At 39.5% G+C, this 18,613-nt stretch overlaps 1 protein-coding gene across 1 annotated transcript in view; it reads right to left on the reverse strand.

Annotated features, from left to right (window-relative positions):
• RGSL1 (regulator of G protein signaling like 1) overlaps positions 1 to 18,613 on the reverse strand; it is a gene marked incomplete at its 5' end in the record, with an annotated part of 122,444 nt that overhangs the window by 53,054 nt on the left and 50,777 nt on the right. The window contains 7 exons of the mRNA XM_040634501.1: positions 1,336 to 1,558; positions 1,967 to 2,029; positions 8,341 to 9,320; positions 10,401 to 10,562; positions 11,801 to 11,905; positions 13,408 to 13,537; positions 17,600 to 17,674. Coding sequence (XP_040490435.1) covers positions 1,336 to 1,558; positions 1,967 to 2,029; positions 8,341 to 9,320; positions 10,401 to 10,562; positions 11,801 to 11,905; positions 13,408 to 13,537; positions 17,600 to 17,674 — 1,738 coding nt within the window. The remainder of the gene's footprint in view (positions 1 to 1,335; positions 1,559 to 1,966; positions 2,030 to 8,340; positions 9,321 to 10,400; positions 10,563 to 11,800; positions 11,906 to 13,407; positions 13,538 to 17,599; positions 17,675 to 18,613) is intronic.

The following is an 18,613-nucleotide window of genomic DNA, read 5'->3' on the forward strand; positions in this document are numbered from 1 at the left end:
GACAGGTTCTGGCTTGTTCAGGATTTAGAGAGAAGGTGAAACTCTGATATGAAACAGAGGGTTTGTTCATGCTAGATTTAAATAACTCATGCCCAAGTAGGGCTCTGAGAGCCAAGCGTTTTGTATATGGAGTGTACATCAAAGTTTTAAAAAAGTTGAATGTTTTTTAGTATAATCTAACAAGTACTTATTGAGCACCTGCTTGCTGTGTAAATGCATTGCCTCGAATCCCCTCAACAATCCTACCAAGTTGGGGCCATTATCCCTACGCCGTAGTTGAAGAAATGAAGCTCAAAGAGATGAAGTAACTCGCCCGGGCTGAGCAAGGGAGCAGTGGAACTGAATTTTCAAAACTTTGGCTTATTCCTCTTCTGTGTTTTTAAAAGTGCAGGTCATGACTCAATAATATGTTGAAAAATTGTCATTGCCAGCTTTTACAAAATGAAATAGAATAAAATAGAATAGAGAATATTAGAGGAAATCATCTTATATAGTAAGGGTAAGTATTGCTTTGTGAAAATGTTTTTCCACATATATGCACACACATATATACAAGTACATGTTCCCTGAAGTCAAATGTGTTTATCGTGGATTGAAGTTTGAGAAACACTGCAGTATTCTGACTGCCTCAGCATAGATAATTAAAGCAGTTTGTTCAATTTGGATATTAATGCCAAACATTATCGAACTTTATTGCCAAACATTGTGGTAATAGCTTTCATAGGTGAACTTGGAGCGTCTTCACAACAAACAACAAACCTATTATGATTAGCCCCATTTTAAAGATGAGAAAACTGGAGCTTACAGAGCGGTTAAATACATTGTTCAAGTTTATAGTCATTAGTAGACCTAGGATATAACCCAGTCCTCAGGGACAGCGGAGCCTTGCGCTCCTAAGCACTCCTTTCCACTGCCTAAGTGAGCTGCTATGTTATGCTGGGAGAGAGGAGTAGCTATTAAAAATATATTCACAGAAATGCTTTGGACCTGACTCTGGAGGAGGTGTAGTAAGGTGGAATATGGTTATCTGATGTACAAAAATGAATTATTCTGTAACTAATGTGATGCTTTGATGGGCTTGAGTCTAGCCAAACTTAAGTGGCCAGTCAGTCAGATCCTGGCTCTGCCACTTACTTTGTGACCTTGGGAAGCTCACTTAACCTCTCTGTGCTGCAGTTATTCAGTACTTACTTCATAGGCTGTTCTGAAGATCAAATGAGGTAATCTTTGCATTGCACAGTACTGACATGCAGTAAATTATCACTAAATGTCAAATATTAATATTTCCCAGTTGCCTATATGTTAGGGTCAAAAAATTATGGTGATTGCCCTTACCTGCTTGGAACACTGGAGACTTTAGTTCTACCTGGAGAGACCCGCCTTGTCTCAGGTCCTCAGTAGCTATCTTTTGCCACTGCATAGAATCCATTTTCTCCATGTTAGCCAAACCCTGGCTTAGCTCCAGGGATTCCTCACACCTCTTATAAAGAAGAATGTGCTCTTCTTTACTTATAGATCCTTTTTTATGCCATTTGCTGCTGGTGAGCTTGGCTTGAGTCTAAGAGAAGGGGAAGAGCATTTGCTATAGGAACTAGAAAAGAAGCAAGATTTTTGTTAACAGCTTAGTCCCGCTGTGCCTCCTTGTCACATGAACTTATGCTGATTGCTTTCATTTTGTTAAGAACCATTGCTCCTTTCCACACCAACCCCCACCCTCGTCTAATCAAATCCATTTCTATAAGGGAGAAATTCCATATGAATGTGACTTCTTCACAATCAGCTATTGCACTTGAGTCTTTTTCCTTGAGGCTTATGTTTAGAATATTGGGGACCATGTCAATGCCCAGTGGTCTTTAGGAAAAATAAAAATTTCATTTACTTCGACAAATAAGGCTTCTAAGAGAGCAGTTGCTCTTTTTTCTTCCCAAAACCTCATGATTCCTCCCCAACTCAAAGTCCCTCCTACTGTAAAAATGAGAAACCAGTAGTCCTCTTCATCCAGGAATTCATCATAACAGGAGCTGAGCATCTGAAACCCAAACAGGACATAAGCATTATAAGGTGATGCTCAGTTTGCTGTATCTCTTGTCCTAGTGTTCATTTGGGAGAAGAACAGGCTGCAGATTCTGGATTCTCTAATTTGGAGATATAATGGAACAGCAAACATTAGCCATGACCAACCAGGAGGCAACCTATGTCTCTCTGAATATGGCAGCTTGTGCAGTCTCTCTGAATCTCAGAGAATGGTAAGTGATATTTACCTAAGAAAATAACAATTTACTGAAAGACAATTACTTGGCATCTTCATACTTCCTTGTTCTTTTTCAAATAAAGTACAATCTCATTTCATCTCTAAATGGTCCTGAAAACCAAAGATCTTTTTTGAAGTGTCTTCTCTCAATATCTCCCACTTGAAGACCTTACCTCCTTGTGAAGAATATTTCATTACATTAGAACAAACAGAATACAACAATAACAACAAAAAAACCCTAAGAGTTCGTGCTTAGCTAGGTTTATTCGTCTGTACTCTCACCTTTATTCATTCATTTATTTGACAAATAGTTTCTGAGGGCTTCCTATCTGCCAGGTACTATGCAAATGGCTGGGAATATACAGATCAATATGCTACAAACCTTGTTCCCAAGGAGCTCATCTTCTAGTATGATGAACAGCACAGGATACCACATGCTACAGTACAAGGGTGAACAAAGTTCTTTGGGAGCAGAGTCCAGGAAATCCAGAAAGAATTCATAGAGGCAAGGAAATTTAAACCAGAATTTGCATTTTGCAGGATAAGTAGGAGCTCACCTTTTGGAAGTTGAGTAAAGGGCATTCCAGGCAGTAGGAAGAACTTAAGCAAAAGTACAGAGATGGGAAAGGACATATTTGAGAATGATGAGTACTCCAGCATGGGCAAGCTGTAGCATCCTGCAAAGAGCATAGGGGTGGAGTAGTGGCAAGGATGAAGCAGTGAAGCTTGGATGGGACTAAACATGAGAGACACAAATGCCTTGCTAAGTAGTGTAGGCATTATTTTGCAGGGAATGAGTCAACAACGGTAATTTTTAAGGAACGTAAGATTGTTTCCACAAACTGCCCTGGTCATGCTGCCAAAAGGTGAGTTGAAGAGTATGAGTTTTGGTAACTTCATCAGATCTCCTGGACTGCTGGGGAACTGGAGTGAAGTATATTCCTGAGAAAATTCAGCTCAGTGATTGAATATTAGCAATATATAATATGATGTGATTGACCAGTGGATAATCTCTAAATATATATATTAAATATGAATAATAAACAAACGTATGAAATGAGTACCCTATTAATGTTCCTTCTAGCTTAAAAGATTTATGACTCTAATAACTAGCAAATAAGTGATCTAATTGGTATCTTAATAAACAATGCTAAATAAAGCATTTTCCATTAGAAGAAATAGTCAGATTTGCAGCAAAGTAATAGTAATAAATAATAAATATAATAAAACAATATCTAAACGTATAATTACTTTTTAAAATTTGATCTATGAAAAATGTCAATGGTATTTTGATAGGGATTTCATTGAATGTGTAGATTGCTCTGGGTAGCATAGATATTTTAACAATATTTATTCTTCCAATCCATAAGCATGGAATGTTTTTCCATTTCTTTGTGTCTTCCTCAATTTCTTTCGTAAGTGTTCTGTAGTTTTTAGAGTACAGATCCTTTACCTCTTTGGTTAGGTTTATTCCTAGTATCTTATGGTTTTTGGTGCAATTGTAAATGGGATTGATTCCTTAATTTCTCTTTCTTCTGTTTCATTGTTATTATATAGAAATTCAACTGAACTGAAACAAATAATCCTAAAATTTGTATGGAACCAGAAAAGACCCCAAATAGCCAGAGGAATGTTGAAAAAGAAAACCAAAGCTCGTGGCATGACAATGTTGGACTTCAATCTATATTACAAAGCTATAATCATCAAGACAGTATGGTACTGGCAAAGAACAGACACATAGATAAATGGAACAGAATAGAGAACCCAGAAATGGACCCTCAACTCTGTGGTCAACTAATCTTTGACAAAGCAGGAAAAAATATCCAATGGGAAAAGGACAGTCTCTTCAATAAATGGTGCTGGGAAAATTGGACAACTACCTGTAGAAGAATGAAACTAGATCATTTTTTTACACCATACACAAAGATAAACTCAAAATGGATGAAAAACCTAAATGTGAAACAGGAATCATCACAATTCTACAGGAGAACATAGGCAGCAACCTCTTCGACCTTGGCCACAACAACTTCTTACTAGACATATCTCCAAAGGCCAGGGAAACAAACACAAAAATGAACTATTGGGATTTAATCAAGATAAAAAGCTTCTGCACAGCAAAGGAAACAGTCAACAAAACTAAAAGGCAACCTACGGAAGGGTAGAAGATAGTTGAAAATGACATATCAGATAAAGGGCTAGTATCCAAGATCTATAAAGAACTTATCAAACTCAACACCCAAAAAACAAAGAATCCAGTCAAGAAACGGGCAGAAGACATGAACAGACATTTCTCCAAAGAAGACATACAAATGGCCAACATGATAAAATGCTCCACATCACTTGGCATCAGGCAAATACAAATCAAAACCACAATGCGATACCACCTCACATCAGTCAGAATGGCTAAAATTAATAAGACAGGAAACAACAAATGTTGGCGAGAATGCAGAGAAAGGGGAACCCTCTTAAACTCATGGTGGGAATGCAAGCTGGTAGAGCCACTCAGGAAAGCAGTATGGAGGTTCTTCAAGAAGTTAAAAATAGAGCTGTTATTTGCAACTAATGAATTGTTGAACACTGCATCAAAAACTAATGATGTACTATACGTTGGCTAATTGACCATAATAATAATAAAAACAACTTTAAAAAATAGAGCTACCCTATGACCCAGAAACTGCACTACTAGGTATTTACCCAATCGATTACAAATGTAGTGATCCGAAGGGGCACCTGCACCCTAATGTTCATAGCAGCAATGTCCACAATAGCCAAACTGTTGAAGGAGCTGCAACGCCCTTTAACAGATGAATGGATAAAGAAGATGTGGTCCATATATACAATGGAATATTACTCAGTCATCAGAAAGGATGAATACCCACCATTTGCATCAACATGGATAGAACTGGAGGGGATCATGCTAAGTGAAATAAGTCAAGCACAAAAAGACAATTATCATATGGTTTCACTCTATAATTGTTTTTCATTAAAGTGTATTAGCATTTCCTTCAGAATTCAGTTTGTCCATCACTTGGTAAACTCTCTTGTCCCATCCTAAAAGCAGTGCATAAAAGGCCAGGTAGTAAAACTTTCCAGTGTCTGTGGAACTCCTTACTCTTGCCATCTTCAGTACCTTCTTTCAATCCTCCCCTCTTTGGTTAGAACCCAAGGCAATTTTTAAGTTAATGTTCTGTCTTCCAGATTCACACTTACTTCTCTCTACCCATTTTCTTTTACAGTATAGTATTCTCAATGTATCTATAAACTTATTAAGTCTACAAATACAATGACAAAATATGATTTTGTCCCAATTCTCGTTTTACATATGAGGCAAAGAGACCTAGGGAAATTCAAGAATTTAGACTTTGGGTTTGTTCAAGAACACACAGCCAAACAGTGACACAGCTAGAACTTTAAAAACTTTTTTCCCCTACTTCACATAGACTATGTTTCCACATTGGTGAATCAGAAGTCAGGAAATGGACATATCAGTGGGCATGCTATAGGCAGTTCACAAAGGTTGATTGGATAATGGAGGATGATTGAAGAGACGGATGAAAATCAGAGTTCTCACAGAATCTAGTTGTCTCCAACCAGAAAAGATAGCCCTGGACAAGGCCAAAAGAGGGGCCGTTGCTAACTGGGATTGATTGGCTCAACAGACATCTATTGAGCATGAATGTCTCTCAGCAGCATTATCAAGCACTGAATACTATACCCCAAGGTAGTGTTCTAGGTGCTGGGGAGACAGTACTGACAAAACAGATGAAAATCTCCACCCTCATAGGGAGAAACAAGAAAAATAAGTTAAATATATATACATATTATGCATCTATCTGAAAAATAAGGCAAGCATATGTGTATATAATAGATGTATATTGTATGCACATATGCATAAATGTACATTGTAAGGATTATACATGTATTATACACACACAGAGTGTATGTGTGTATGTACATATGTATGTAAGAATGGATGGTTGGATCTGGATAATGGTAAGTGCTAAGGAGAAAAAGTAGGGATGGGATGAAATTTTATATGAAGTGTGTAAGGAAGGCCTCACTGAGGTAACTTGAGCAAACAGCTGAAGCAGTGGGGACACAGCTGTGTGAGCATCTGTACTTTACACACAGTGGAAGCACTGCCACTGAACAGGCAGTATGCCTAGCATGGCTGGAGTGATGTGCCCAGAGGCAGCGGAAGATGAAGCCACAGAGGGGAGGTAGAGGAGAAATCATGTAGTCCTTGTCAGTTTTGGCAAGGACTTTAGATTTTACTGAAGACAGAAAGCCATTTGTTTTCAAGGTCCCCACTCACTTCCTTTTACTTATTTTTAATTAAGTTACACAATTTATGTTTTTGCAGAATCAGCATGGCCAGTGTGGAAATAAGCCTGCTCGTCATCTCCAAGGACAAATCCATAGGCATCAGTTAGGAGGCCACTGCAGTAATCCAGGTGACACTGGGTGGGTCTTGGACAAGAGTAGTGGTAACAGGGAAGCTCAGGAGGCATGCCAGATTCTGGATATATTTTTAAGGTTGAGCCAACAGTATCCACCAATAGACTACATGTGGGCTTGAGACAGAAAGGCAAGTCATGGGTGATATCAAGATTTTTAACCTGAGAAACTGATAGGCTAGTCTTACCTACATACAAATACCATCAATATCTTTGCTGAAGATCAAAGTCCAGGCAGGGGGCTTTGCTGTATTTGCTGATCCAGGAAGCACAGCCTCAGTTTTAAGTCTCTAGTTCCAAAACCCTCCACAAAGAAAAGCAGGGCCTCTGGCCTTCCACTAAAGAACTGTGCAAAGGAGAGCTATGGCTGTGCACCCACTGGACTGATCTAGTCTTACACTACTCTATGTGCAACTATTGATAACTAAGATGTACTGGAAATTGTGCTGGTATTAGAGCCAAGACCTCCTGGGTTCTGACCCTGGTTTCTCCACTAGCCTGCTGTGTGCCTTTGGGCTAACCCACTTATCCTCTAGCGGTCTCATTTACCTCTATTGTACAACAGTGGCAATAGTACTACCCTGTCCACCTCTGAGGTTCTAAGAAGCCTAAAAGAGGTAATATGTGTAAACATGCTTTATAAGGCAAATACATTTTAATACATTAAATAAGTTGTTTATATCCACCTGCCCTTCCAGATCTATTCTCTATCCTTCTTCACTCTGCTTGTGCCTTGGGAAATTAACCTCTTCGGGCCACATCAAAAGGCTCCCTTGACCTCATGTTGGATTGATCTAGTTAGGTGTCCTAGCAAGAGATGGGAAAGGAGGGGAGTGAGCTTGGGATTAGCTATTCCCCTTGATCCATTCTGGCCAGATCACTGAGGACTGGTTATACACCTCTACTGACAGAGTTCCTGCCAAGTGTCCCACCCCATACAGCTCTTTCTCTCCTGGTTCTGGTAACTGCTTCCTCTCCTCAATTCTCCAGGCCTCAGAGGGAGAAAAGTGACCCACCCTTACTGGCCCTGAGGTGTTGCACGATCTCCCATGGTTTCCCTACCCTCATGCCCTTTCCTTTGTAAGCAGTCCCTTGTATCAGGCTTTCATCTGTTACCCAACTCGATTCTGCCATTTGTTTTCTGCCGAGATCTTGACCATACAATATTCAAGCTATGGCCTTCATCTCCTGTGAGTCTTCAAGATAGTTGCATACTTTTATCTAATATTTTGGGATAAGAATAAACTCCTACCAACTGACCATTTCCTTGATGGTTAGTTTAGTCTAGTCTACCCTGCATTTCAACGCATAATGTTTGGAACAGAATTCTTAGAACTTCCCTCAGTAGAATACTCTGAGTTTCATGGTTTTGGGAGATTCCATACAAGGGGAAATTAAAGAAGAAATAAAAAGTGGATGTTGACCACTCGCCCACTTCCATTCTACTTTGAATTTTGGCTCTTTCTTGGGAATTTGTATAGCTTTTTCCTAAGAGATCAACCAAGTCTTCAATATGTGAAGAATCATGTAGGTAATTATATCATTAATTGGTCTAGGTGACCATATAGGATTTTTGGTCAGTCTTGACCTAGTCTTCCAGATACTAACCCATTTCTGTGAGACATGGCCTACCTTGCAAATCTCCCTCTGGGCTCTGGGAATCCAGGGGTTTATATCCCCAGAAGGCAGCATCTCCTTCAGGCCTTCAATGGTTTGTGATTTGAGTGGTAAGCATGGACCAATCTGTTCATTTAGGTAGAGCTCACAAATTCGGTTGCCCAGCATGTGACGAAAGGTGGCATTCCCAGTCTTCCTGTTACTCATCAGGACACTGAGAAAATGGTGCAGGTCCTGCCAGAGGTCCAGGAGTTGGATCTCCACTTTCAAATTCTGCTTTTTCAGGTGGTCCCGGAAGGGACTCCCTGCACAGGCATCAGCACACAAGGCCCAGTGGGTGTATCCTAAGGAGATGCTTTGCTTGATGGCCTTCTTGACTGTCATCTCGGGGGAATGACTGATGATGGGGGTGACAGTCCTCAGGTGTGCAGAGAACGTTGTCTCAAAGAGGCCCTCCATGTGGAGGTGGCTCTTGGCTTTCTTCTTCATGTTGGACTTCCTGGCACAGAAAATATCCTTTTCCAAGGAACTGATTATTCTCTCTTTTGAAGAAGTTATTTTCGGGGAAGGCATTTGTATATATTTATATTTGTATGTGTTCTTCTCTGGAGAACACATCTCCTGGGAGGGCATAATATTGATGTCTGGCTTGGTATCCATTTCCAGAGTAGAGCCATGGTCTATCAATTGCCACATCCTCCTCTTGGCCTTCCTGCTCGAATACTGCTTTGGGGGATGGTGGGACTTCTTGATGCTCATGTTTAGAGGGAGTTCTCCTACATGAGTACAGCAAACAGTGCACAGGCGAGTCTCATATTCTTGCATCAGACATTGGCATGATTCCTCCTTGACCATAATTGTCCTGGCATGGATGTAAAAGTTGGGAAGCCAATAGCTCTGAATTTTGAACAAAGCCACTTTCTGCATGTGGCTCAGGATCTCCCTTCTGGTGGTTGACTGGATGGGATGCCAGATGGAGAGGTTCAGGAGGGACTCTGGAAAGAAAAGAGACATGAAGGATGAAAATGATATAGTGATGGTAATGATAAATGATGTTGGGAGTGGTTTTTTGAATTTTTCCAAATGTCATTGTATATAGAATTTCATTTGTTCTTCATGCAACCCTGAGGTGTGGACAGGACAAAAATATAATAAACACATTTTTAAGGTTTTCTCAGGGAATGGTGACCCCTTTCTCTCATTACCTTCCTTCCTCCCCATAGAAATAAGCCAGTTTATGGGATTCCTTGAATTATTTTTTAGACAACTGGATGTTCTTGTAAAGAAAAGCAAACAACACAAGAAAATATGTTTAAGAAAGGGATTTCTGAGTCAGATCTGCCTAGAGGAAGAGTTTAGACTGGATAATTTGAAGGAGTCATTACTAGCCCTGATTTTAATGTCATAAATTCTCAATTATCTATATGAATAGAGGAATGTGACAAATCCCAAACAGCAAATCTTCTGGAACACATTTATATTTAGGTTAGGAATGTCTCCTTACTTACTTACTTAATAAATAAATAAATAAATAAATAAACACACACACACACAAATAAATAAATTTAGGTGAATCTGATGTTCTAGAGAAGAGGCTGGCAAACCTGTAAAAGGCAGAGTGTGAATATATTAGTCTTTGAGAGCCATATACAGGCTCTGCTGCACAGTCTCCTTCCTTAACCCTTTAATAATATAAAAACATTGTTAGCTCATAGGCTACACGCACTATGTTTGGCCTGTGAGCTGTAGTTTGTTCTAGGGAATCTCAGTTTAAAAAAAGATAAGCCATGCAGTCTCAGAAGATTCAGGAGCTGTTTAATTACCCTGTCCCAATTCTTCCTCATTCTTTCCACCCAACCTTAACTCGTGAGTAATATCTCAGGAAGAAGCTTAAGGATGACTGGTCTCTTGCAACCCTTCCCTGTTAAGGGTTCCCAATGGCATCCCTGATACATTGAAAATGGAGAGGGTAGCAGTCTGCAAAATGAGAGACTGAGTGATATATCACACACTGAATTGATTTCTTTGTTACCTCCCCCAGTGATTTCAGTTCAGATACGCTTTATAATTCTTACTGATGTTCATGTTGCAGAGAGTTACCACTCTTGAGCCCTCCTGTAGATGGGTAGCCTTCAGCACAAGGAGGAGGGACAGATAGTGGTCTCTCATTTCCAGGTCCATCTCATCTATGCTCAAGATCTTCTCAGCAAGGATCCAGAAATCCACCAGCTCTTCACCTACAGATTAGAAAGGGTAAGCACAGGGGCGCCTGGGTGGCTCAGTCATTAAGTGTCTGCCTTCGGCTCAGGGCGTGATCCCAGGGTCCTGGGATCGAGCTCCGCATCGGGCTCCCTGCTCCACTGGGAGCCAGGTTCTTCCTCTCCCACTCCCCCTGCTTGTGTTCCCTCTCTCGCTGGCTGTCTCTCTCTCTCTGTCAAATAAATAAATAAAATTTAAAAAAAAAAGAAAAGAAAAGGAAAGGAAAGAAAAGAAAAGGTAAGCACAGAGCTACAGCCCAATCTTGCCCCTTCAGTGGTTGCATCTGGGTGTAGCAGCTGATACCACTCCCCAGCACCAGCCTGTTCAACTGCCTCCAACATCACCATTGGTCACTTCTTTAGGTTAAGGCATCATCTCTAGTAATGTCATAATGTAGGGGCAGATGGAGGCGTGGGGAAAAAGGACTTAATGGATAGGGATCTTTTGTGACTTGTGTTGATGTTGTGAGAAAAACTGCCACTTTGGGGAAAACTGCAAGACTCTGAGGATGGATCATGAGATATTTGAGTTTTATCCAAAAAAAAAAAAAAAAATGAAGATGAGAACTAAAAAGAACATTTGCTATACCACGGACCAAGAGCAGCCAGAAGAATAATAATGGAGCCCAAAGGTGCGAAAGACTACATTTCCTGCTTCACAACTTTGCCAGGGCTGGAGTCTGAGTGACAAACTAAAAGATAGTCTGTCTAGTTCTTCCCTATCTGCTCCCTGGAAATACAGGATTTCACCCTTAAACTAGGGCTTGTCCTTAGATGAAATTTAACGTTGCTGAACTGGAGTGTCAACTAGCTGGCTGCTGACCTCCTAGCCCTCATCAACCACTGGACCCAAGAGAACAGAAAGCAGTGCATCCCAACACTTGTGCACTCATATGGATTTGTTTATTTACTTGTTCCTTGTCTGTTTCCCCACCATTGTGGCAGCTTTATTAAGTGGGGATTTATGGCTCTTGTTCACAGTGGCTGCCATACAGTGGTGCTCAACAAACACTGTTAAATGAATGGATGAATGGATGAATAAAAGAAAGGCACTCTGCTTGCTTTTGCCCTAACCTACATCGTGGACCCATTTTCAAAGACAACAATATAAAACACTGTATTTCCCATATACATACATTACTATCAATAAGTGCTCTGGGGCATCCTGGAAGCTGTAAGAACTTGCAAAGGCTCCAGAAGCCACTCCAAGAACATACCTGTGCTGCTGTTGAGGTAGGTACAGAAGCGCCACATTCCTCTGACCCCACCAATGCACTTATGGAGTAGCCACTGGTCCGCTTTTCTCCATCTCATCATCTTGGCTGCCAGGAAAGGTCCATGATGAGAGATACAGAGAGAGAGAGAATGAGCTATTCCTCCAGCACCTCTCTCAGCCTTGCATAGCTAGATCCCCATTCAGTAAGAGTGAGTGAGGAAAAATAGTGGCCAGTTAGATGAGCTGGTTATGAGTATGTGGTGCTTTTGAAGGTAGGAAATAGACCCTCTAGTGACAAGCATAATACGAGGGACCCACAAACACAGTACAACCCACACCCTCTGACCAAGACCTCTTGCCTTCTATAATCCCCACCGGACAGTGATTTTGCTGATCCAGTTTTCTCAAAACATGAATATATTTTGAAGGAAAGAGATGAATATATTGGGTGTTTTATTACATTTTACTCAGTGGTATCTCCTGAATCTTGACTTTCCTCAGGGTGCAGCTGGGAGTCAAATTATCAATTCAGCCCTAGATGGGAATTTTACTAATTCATTCTTTCAACAAATATTTTTTACATGTCTACTACTTAGAACCATTCTAGGTGTTTGGGATACCTCCGCAAACAGAAAATCCCTGCCCTCAAGGAGCTTACGTTTGGTGAAGGAGACAGATAATAAACAATAAGCATAATAAATACATTATCTGGTAAGGTTGAACATTATAAGCACTACAGGAAAAAATGAAAAATAAGAGAGGGTAAAGGGGGTTGGGAGTGCTAGGGCAAGAATTTGATGAGTGGACATTAAGGTCATCAGGGTAGCCTCCACAGAGGATGTGAGATTTGCACGGGAATCTGAAGAGGTGAGAGAGGGAGCCAATGTGGATATATGGAGAAAGAACATTCCAGGCAGAGTGAACAGTCAATGCAAAGCCTTGAAGTGAGAATGTGTCCAGCATGTTTGAGGAACTGCAAGTAGGTCAAGTATAACTGAAATGGAGTAAGCAAGGTGGGGGGAGTAGAAGTAGATGAGGTCCTAAAAGTAATAGAACCACATCTTTAGGACCCTGAAGGCCATTGTAGGGGCATTGGATTTTATACCGAGACAGGAGCCATTGGTGGGGGTATGGAGCAGTGAGCAGAGGAGTGACATGATCTGAATTAAGTTTTAAAAGGCTCTCTCTGGCTGCTGTGAGCAGGAGAACAAGAGAAGAAGCAAGAAGATTAATTAAGAGATGATTTCAGTAGCCAGGTGAGAAATGATGGTGGCTTAGACCAGGTGAGCAATGATGGTGGTGAGCTATGTTTGATTCCGGATATATTTTAGGCAATTTTGCCATGTTGTGTGTCCACCAGTAATTCTCTCACTTCTGGCTGCAGTGAGACAACTAATATACATAACCTATCTGATTCCTGCTTATTGCTCTAGGTACCAATTTTTCAGCCTAAGATTTCACGTACTGCTGCAGTACAAGCTGAGACACCCTCACATCTAAGGCTACAAAAGTGACCAGTATTTGTACCTTACTATAGAACTAACAGGCACAGGATCATTATGCAGCCTGGTTTCCCATATTTCTCCACACACACACTCTCATGCTTACCTCCTTCTGGGGAGTTAATGAAACTGATGAGCTCCTGACAGAGAATGTAATGGAAACACAAGTTGGTTTTACAGAAGAAAGGTAGGCGGTATTTTTCCAACCAGGTCAATAATCCTTTGTACTTTGCATTCTGGAATCCAAACAAAATAGGAACAGAAAATAGAAATGGAACTGAACTGTTAAGAAATGCAGCTTAGCAAGCGGCAATAAATAACTTCATACCTGCAGTATCTGGCCCACAGCAGAGGTATGTTGATTAAAAATAGTATCTAAGGGGATTGACGACTTGAGCTGAGGCTCCCAAAGGAGTGAACATGAATGGGTAGGAAAAGAAAAGCCTTGGTCTTTTATTAAATTTTTTTCTTATTCCTGAGTCAAGTTGTTTAAGAAAAGATCTAAGTCTTGCTAGATAGAAGTAGAAGAGATTATGATCTGTGGTGTCAAGTCATAACTCTATTCAACTTGCTTCTTTGTAAGCACACTTACAATTTCTCACAAGTTCCTAACCCATATCAAATGCACAACACGTACAAAAAGACACAAAGACTCACACTACATAATTTAGAGTACAGGTTGGATCCCTGAGGGACTGAGCCACTAGAGAAGGAAGAATATAATTTTTCTTTTTACTTGTAGCTTTCACTTCTCTTCACCCATTTTTTTCATCCCCCCATCCACTTCCTAACTGGCAACCACCAGTTTGTGTGTGTGTATATCATTACATCTTCTTTATCCATTCATCTATCGATGGACACTCAGGGTGCTTCCATATTTTGGATATTGTAAATAATGCATAAACATAGGTGTGCATATATCTTTTTAAATTAGTATTTTCATTTTCTTTGGGTAAATACCCAGTAGTGGAATTACTGGATTTTATGGCAGTTCTATTTTTAATTTTTTGAGGAATCTCCATACTGTTTTTCACAGTGGTTGCACCAATTTACATTCTCATCAACAGTGAATAAGGGTTCCCTTTTCTCCACATCTTCACCAACACTTGTTACTTCTTGTCATTCTGACAGGTATAGGTGGTATCTCAGTGTGGTTTTGATTTACATTTTCTTGATGATTCATGATATTGAACATCTTTTAATGTGTACGTTGGTGATCTGTACATATATATTTTTTAAGATTGTATTTATTTATTTTAATGAGAGAGAGAGAGAGCACAAGCGGGGGAAGGGGCAGAAGGAGAGAGGATGGCAGACAAACTCAAGCAGACTCCATGCTGAGTGCAGAGCCCTACACGGGGCTTGATCTTATGATCCCGAGATCATGACCTGAGCTGAAATCATAAGTCCAATGTTTAACTGACTGAGCCACCCAGGCACCCCCATCTGTATATCATTTTTGGAAAAAATGTCTATTCAGGTCTTCTGCCCATTTTTAATCGGACTTATTTTTGGTGTTGAGTTGTATAGTTCTTTATATTTTTTGGATATTAACCCTTTCTTATATATATCGCTTGCAAATATCTTCTTTCACTAGTTTGCCTTTTTGTTTCCTGATGGTTTTCTTTGATGTGCAAATGGTGTTTATTTTGGTGTAGTCTCAATAGTTTATTTTTCCTTTTGTTTCCCTTGCCTGAGGAGACATATCCACAAATATGTTGCTAGGGCTGATGTCAAAAAGATTACTGCCTATTCTTTCTTTCAGGAGTTTTATGGTTTCAGGTCTCACATTTAGGTCTTTAATTCATTTCGAGTTGATTTTTGTGTGTGGTATAAGAAAGTGGTTTCATTCATTTGCATGTAGCTGTCCAGTTTTTTCAACGTTATTTACTGAAGAGACTATCTTTTCCCCCATTGTATTTTCTCCCCCCCCGCTTTGTCATAGATTAATTGATCACATAAGTGTAGGTTTATTTCTGGGCTCTATGTCCTGTGGATAGACCTATGGATAGATTTATCCATAGATCTACCCAACCCACATTGATCTATGTGTCTATTTTTGTGTCAGTGCAATACTCTTTTGATTTTTATAGCTTTGTAAAATCTAGGATTTTGATACCTTGAGCTTTGTTCTTCTTTTGCCAGATTGCTTTGGCTTTCTGGAGGCTTTTGTGGTTCTATACAAATTTTAGGATTATTTGTTCTAGTTCTGTAAAAATACTAGTAGTATTTTGATAGGGATTGCATTGAATCTGTAGATTGCTTTGGGTAATATGGACCTTTTGATAATATTAATTCTTCCAATCCATGAGCATGGTATGTCTTTCCACTTGTTTGTGTCATCTTCAATTTCTTTCATCAGTGTTTTATAGTTTTCAAAGTATAGGTCTTTCACCTCCTTGGTTAAATTTATTTCTAGGTATCTTACCCTTTTAGGTGCAATTGTAAATGCAATTGTTTTCTTAATTTATCTTTCTGCTATTTCACTATTAGTGTATAGAAACAGAACAGATTTCTGTTTGTTAATTTTGTATCCTGCAACTTTACAGAATCCATTTATTACTTCTAACATTTTTTGATGGAGTCTTTAGGGCTTCATATGTATCATCATCTGCAAATAGGGAGTTTTACTTCTTTACTAATTTGGATGCCTTTTTTAAAAAAAAATATGATTGCTGTGGTTAGGACTTCCAGTACTATGTTAAATAAAAGTAGACATTCTTGTCTTATTTCTGATCTTAGAGGAAAAGCTCTCAATTTTTCATCATTGAGTATGATGTTAGCTGGGAGTTTGTCATATATGGCCTTTACTATGTTATGTTCCTTTTAAAGCAACTTTGTTGAGAGTTTTTTATCATGAATGGATGTTGAATTTTGTCAAATGCGTTTTCTGCATCTATTATGATTATCATATGATTTTTATCCTTCATTTTGTTAATGTGGTATATCATGTTGATTGATTTGCAAACACTGAACCATCCTTGCATCCACAAAATAAATCCCACTTGATCATAGTAAATGATCCTTTTAATGTATTGCTGATTTCAGTTTGCTAATATTTTGTTGAGGAGTTTTACATCTATATTCATCAGAGATATTGGCCTGTAGTTCTCCCTTTTTGTAGTGTCTTTGTATAGTTTTGGTATTAGGGTAATGCTGGCCTTGTAGAAGGTATTTGGAAACTTTCCCTCCTCTTCTATTTTTAAGAATAGTTTGAGGAGAATAGGTATTAACTCTTCTTTAAATATTTGGTAGTATTCAACTGTGAATCCATCTGGTTCTGGTCTTTTGTTTGTTGGAAATTTCCTGACCACCAATTCAATTTCATTACTAGTAATTGTTCTGTTCAGATTTTCTATTTCTTCCTGATTCAGTTTTAGAAATTGTATGTTTCTATGAATTTATCCATTTCTTCTGGGTTGTCCAATTTTTTGGCATATAATTTTTCATAGTAGTCTCTCATAATTCTTTGTATTTCTGTGGTGTTGATGGTTATTTCTTCTATTTCAAGAAAATAAAGATTTTAAGTTTCAGGGTTTTCCTAGGGAAATCAAATATAAGAATCAGAGGGAGTGTCTTTCTCAGCTCTCCAGGTCTTAGAGAAAAACAAAATCTTGTGAGTATGGCTTAGAGTGATCTTTCTGATCCCACATGCCACTAGTATAGCATGCAGAAGGCCTTGGTAAGTCTAAGCTGTATGTAGTGGAAAAGGAGAACAGGAAGGGGGAAAAGGAGAAGAGAAAGACAATGGACAAGGAAAATATAAAGAGATAAAAAAATTGGGAGAAAGACATGTTTCTGAAAGAGAATCATAAGGGAATCATTAGGAATTTCAGAGTGGTACCTTACCTTAAGCTATAACTTACAATGCAAATAATCACTATGTGGCCCATGGGTTGCCACTTCCTATCCTGTGCTCATGGCAGGCATTGCCAACCAATTCTCAGACTCTTTCTTGACTAGGTGCAGCCCCAGAGTTCTTCTAAATTGTGTTCCAAACATTTGCTCCCCAATAATCACAGTGGATGTGAAAGATAGATATCATTTGCTGACCATAGACTACAATATAGAGGAGATAATTCACCAGCAATTGTCTGCCCAAGTGGTAAAAACACAAAAAGGAGAAATGTCTACTTGGCTTGATGCTGTTTGCAAGGTCCTACTCACCTGCTTTAGAGTTTCTTCCAGAGTCACCCTCTGGGCCTCCTCTTCCTTTTATCTCTCCATTTCTCAATTCAAACTTCCAATTTAGGTCCCTCTCTCCCCATCCCAAATGCTCTGCCATTCAAGAATCTTACCAAGTCATAAGGTATTTCTGGCCACAAGCTCCACTGTGAATTTTCAACAGTATAAAATGGTGTCTGACCAAAGACCTGCAAAAAATAAATAAATAAATAAATAAATAAATAAATAAAGCAAAATAGGAAATAGCCAAAGAGGTAGAGCTTCTCTTCACAAATATGTCACAGTCCAACTGCAGCCACAAGGGAAGGGGGTTCCACTGATTTCCTATTTCAAGGGACATTAACTCTTAAATTCATCCCCCTAAATCAACTTACATTGAAAACACCCAAAATAGACTAAACTGCAAGATTCATCAATCTTTTGGGTCTGCCTTGCCCCGACCTGGGAGTTATCTTGTCTGTGTACAAAGACCAAAGCCCATGATATTAAAAGGTATTTACTCTTGCATTGAATTACTCATTTCTTTCTTTTTTTTTTTTTTTAAGATTTATTTATGTAGGGGCGCCTGGGTGGCACAGCGGTTAAGCGTCTGCCTTCGGCTCAGGGCGTGATCCCAGCATTATGGGATCAAGCCCCACATCAGGCTCCTCTGCTATGAGCCTGCTTCTTCCTCTCCCACTCCCCCTGCTTGTGTTCCCTCTCTCGCTGGCTGTCTCTATCTCTGTCAAATAAATAAATAAAATCTTTTAAAAAAAAGATTTATTTATGTATTTGAGAGCGAAAGAGAGAGAAAACATGAGCAGGTTTGGGGTAGAGGGAGGGGCAGAGACAGAATCCTCAAGTACACTCCCCACTGATTGCAGAGCCTGATGCGGGGCTCGATCCTAGGACCCTGATATCATGACCTGAGCTACAACCAAGAGTTGGACACTCAACCAACTGAGGCACCTAGGAGCCCACATTATTCATTTCTGCTTGGATTTAGAGAGTTAGAGCAAAGACTTGAAGCCTTTTCATAAAGAGAAACAGCTTTGGATTTGCCTAAACTCTTGAACTGGAGAAAGTAGAGGGGCTTACGGATATGAGAATTAGGGGTAAAAATTACTTAGTGGGGGCATTAAGAGTGT

This window comes from Ursus maritimus, unplaced genomic scaffold (genome assembly GCF_017311325.1).
Source record: "Ursus maritimus isolate PB19 unplaced genomic scaffold, ASM1731132v1 scaffold_2, whole genome shotgun sequence".
Classification (NCBI taxonomy): domain Eukaryota; kingdom Metazoa; phylum Chordata; class Mammalia; order Carnivora; family Ursidae; genus Ursus; species Ursus maritimus.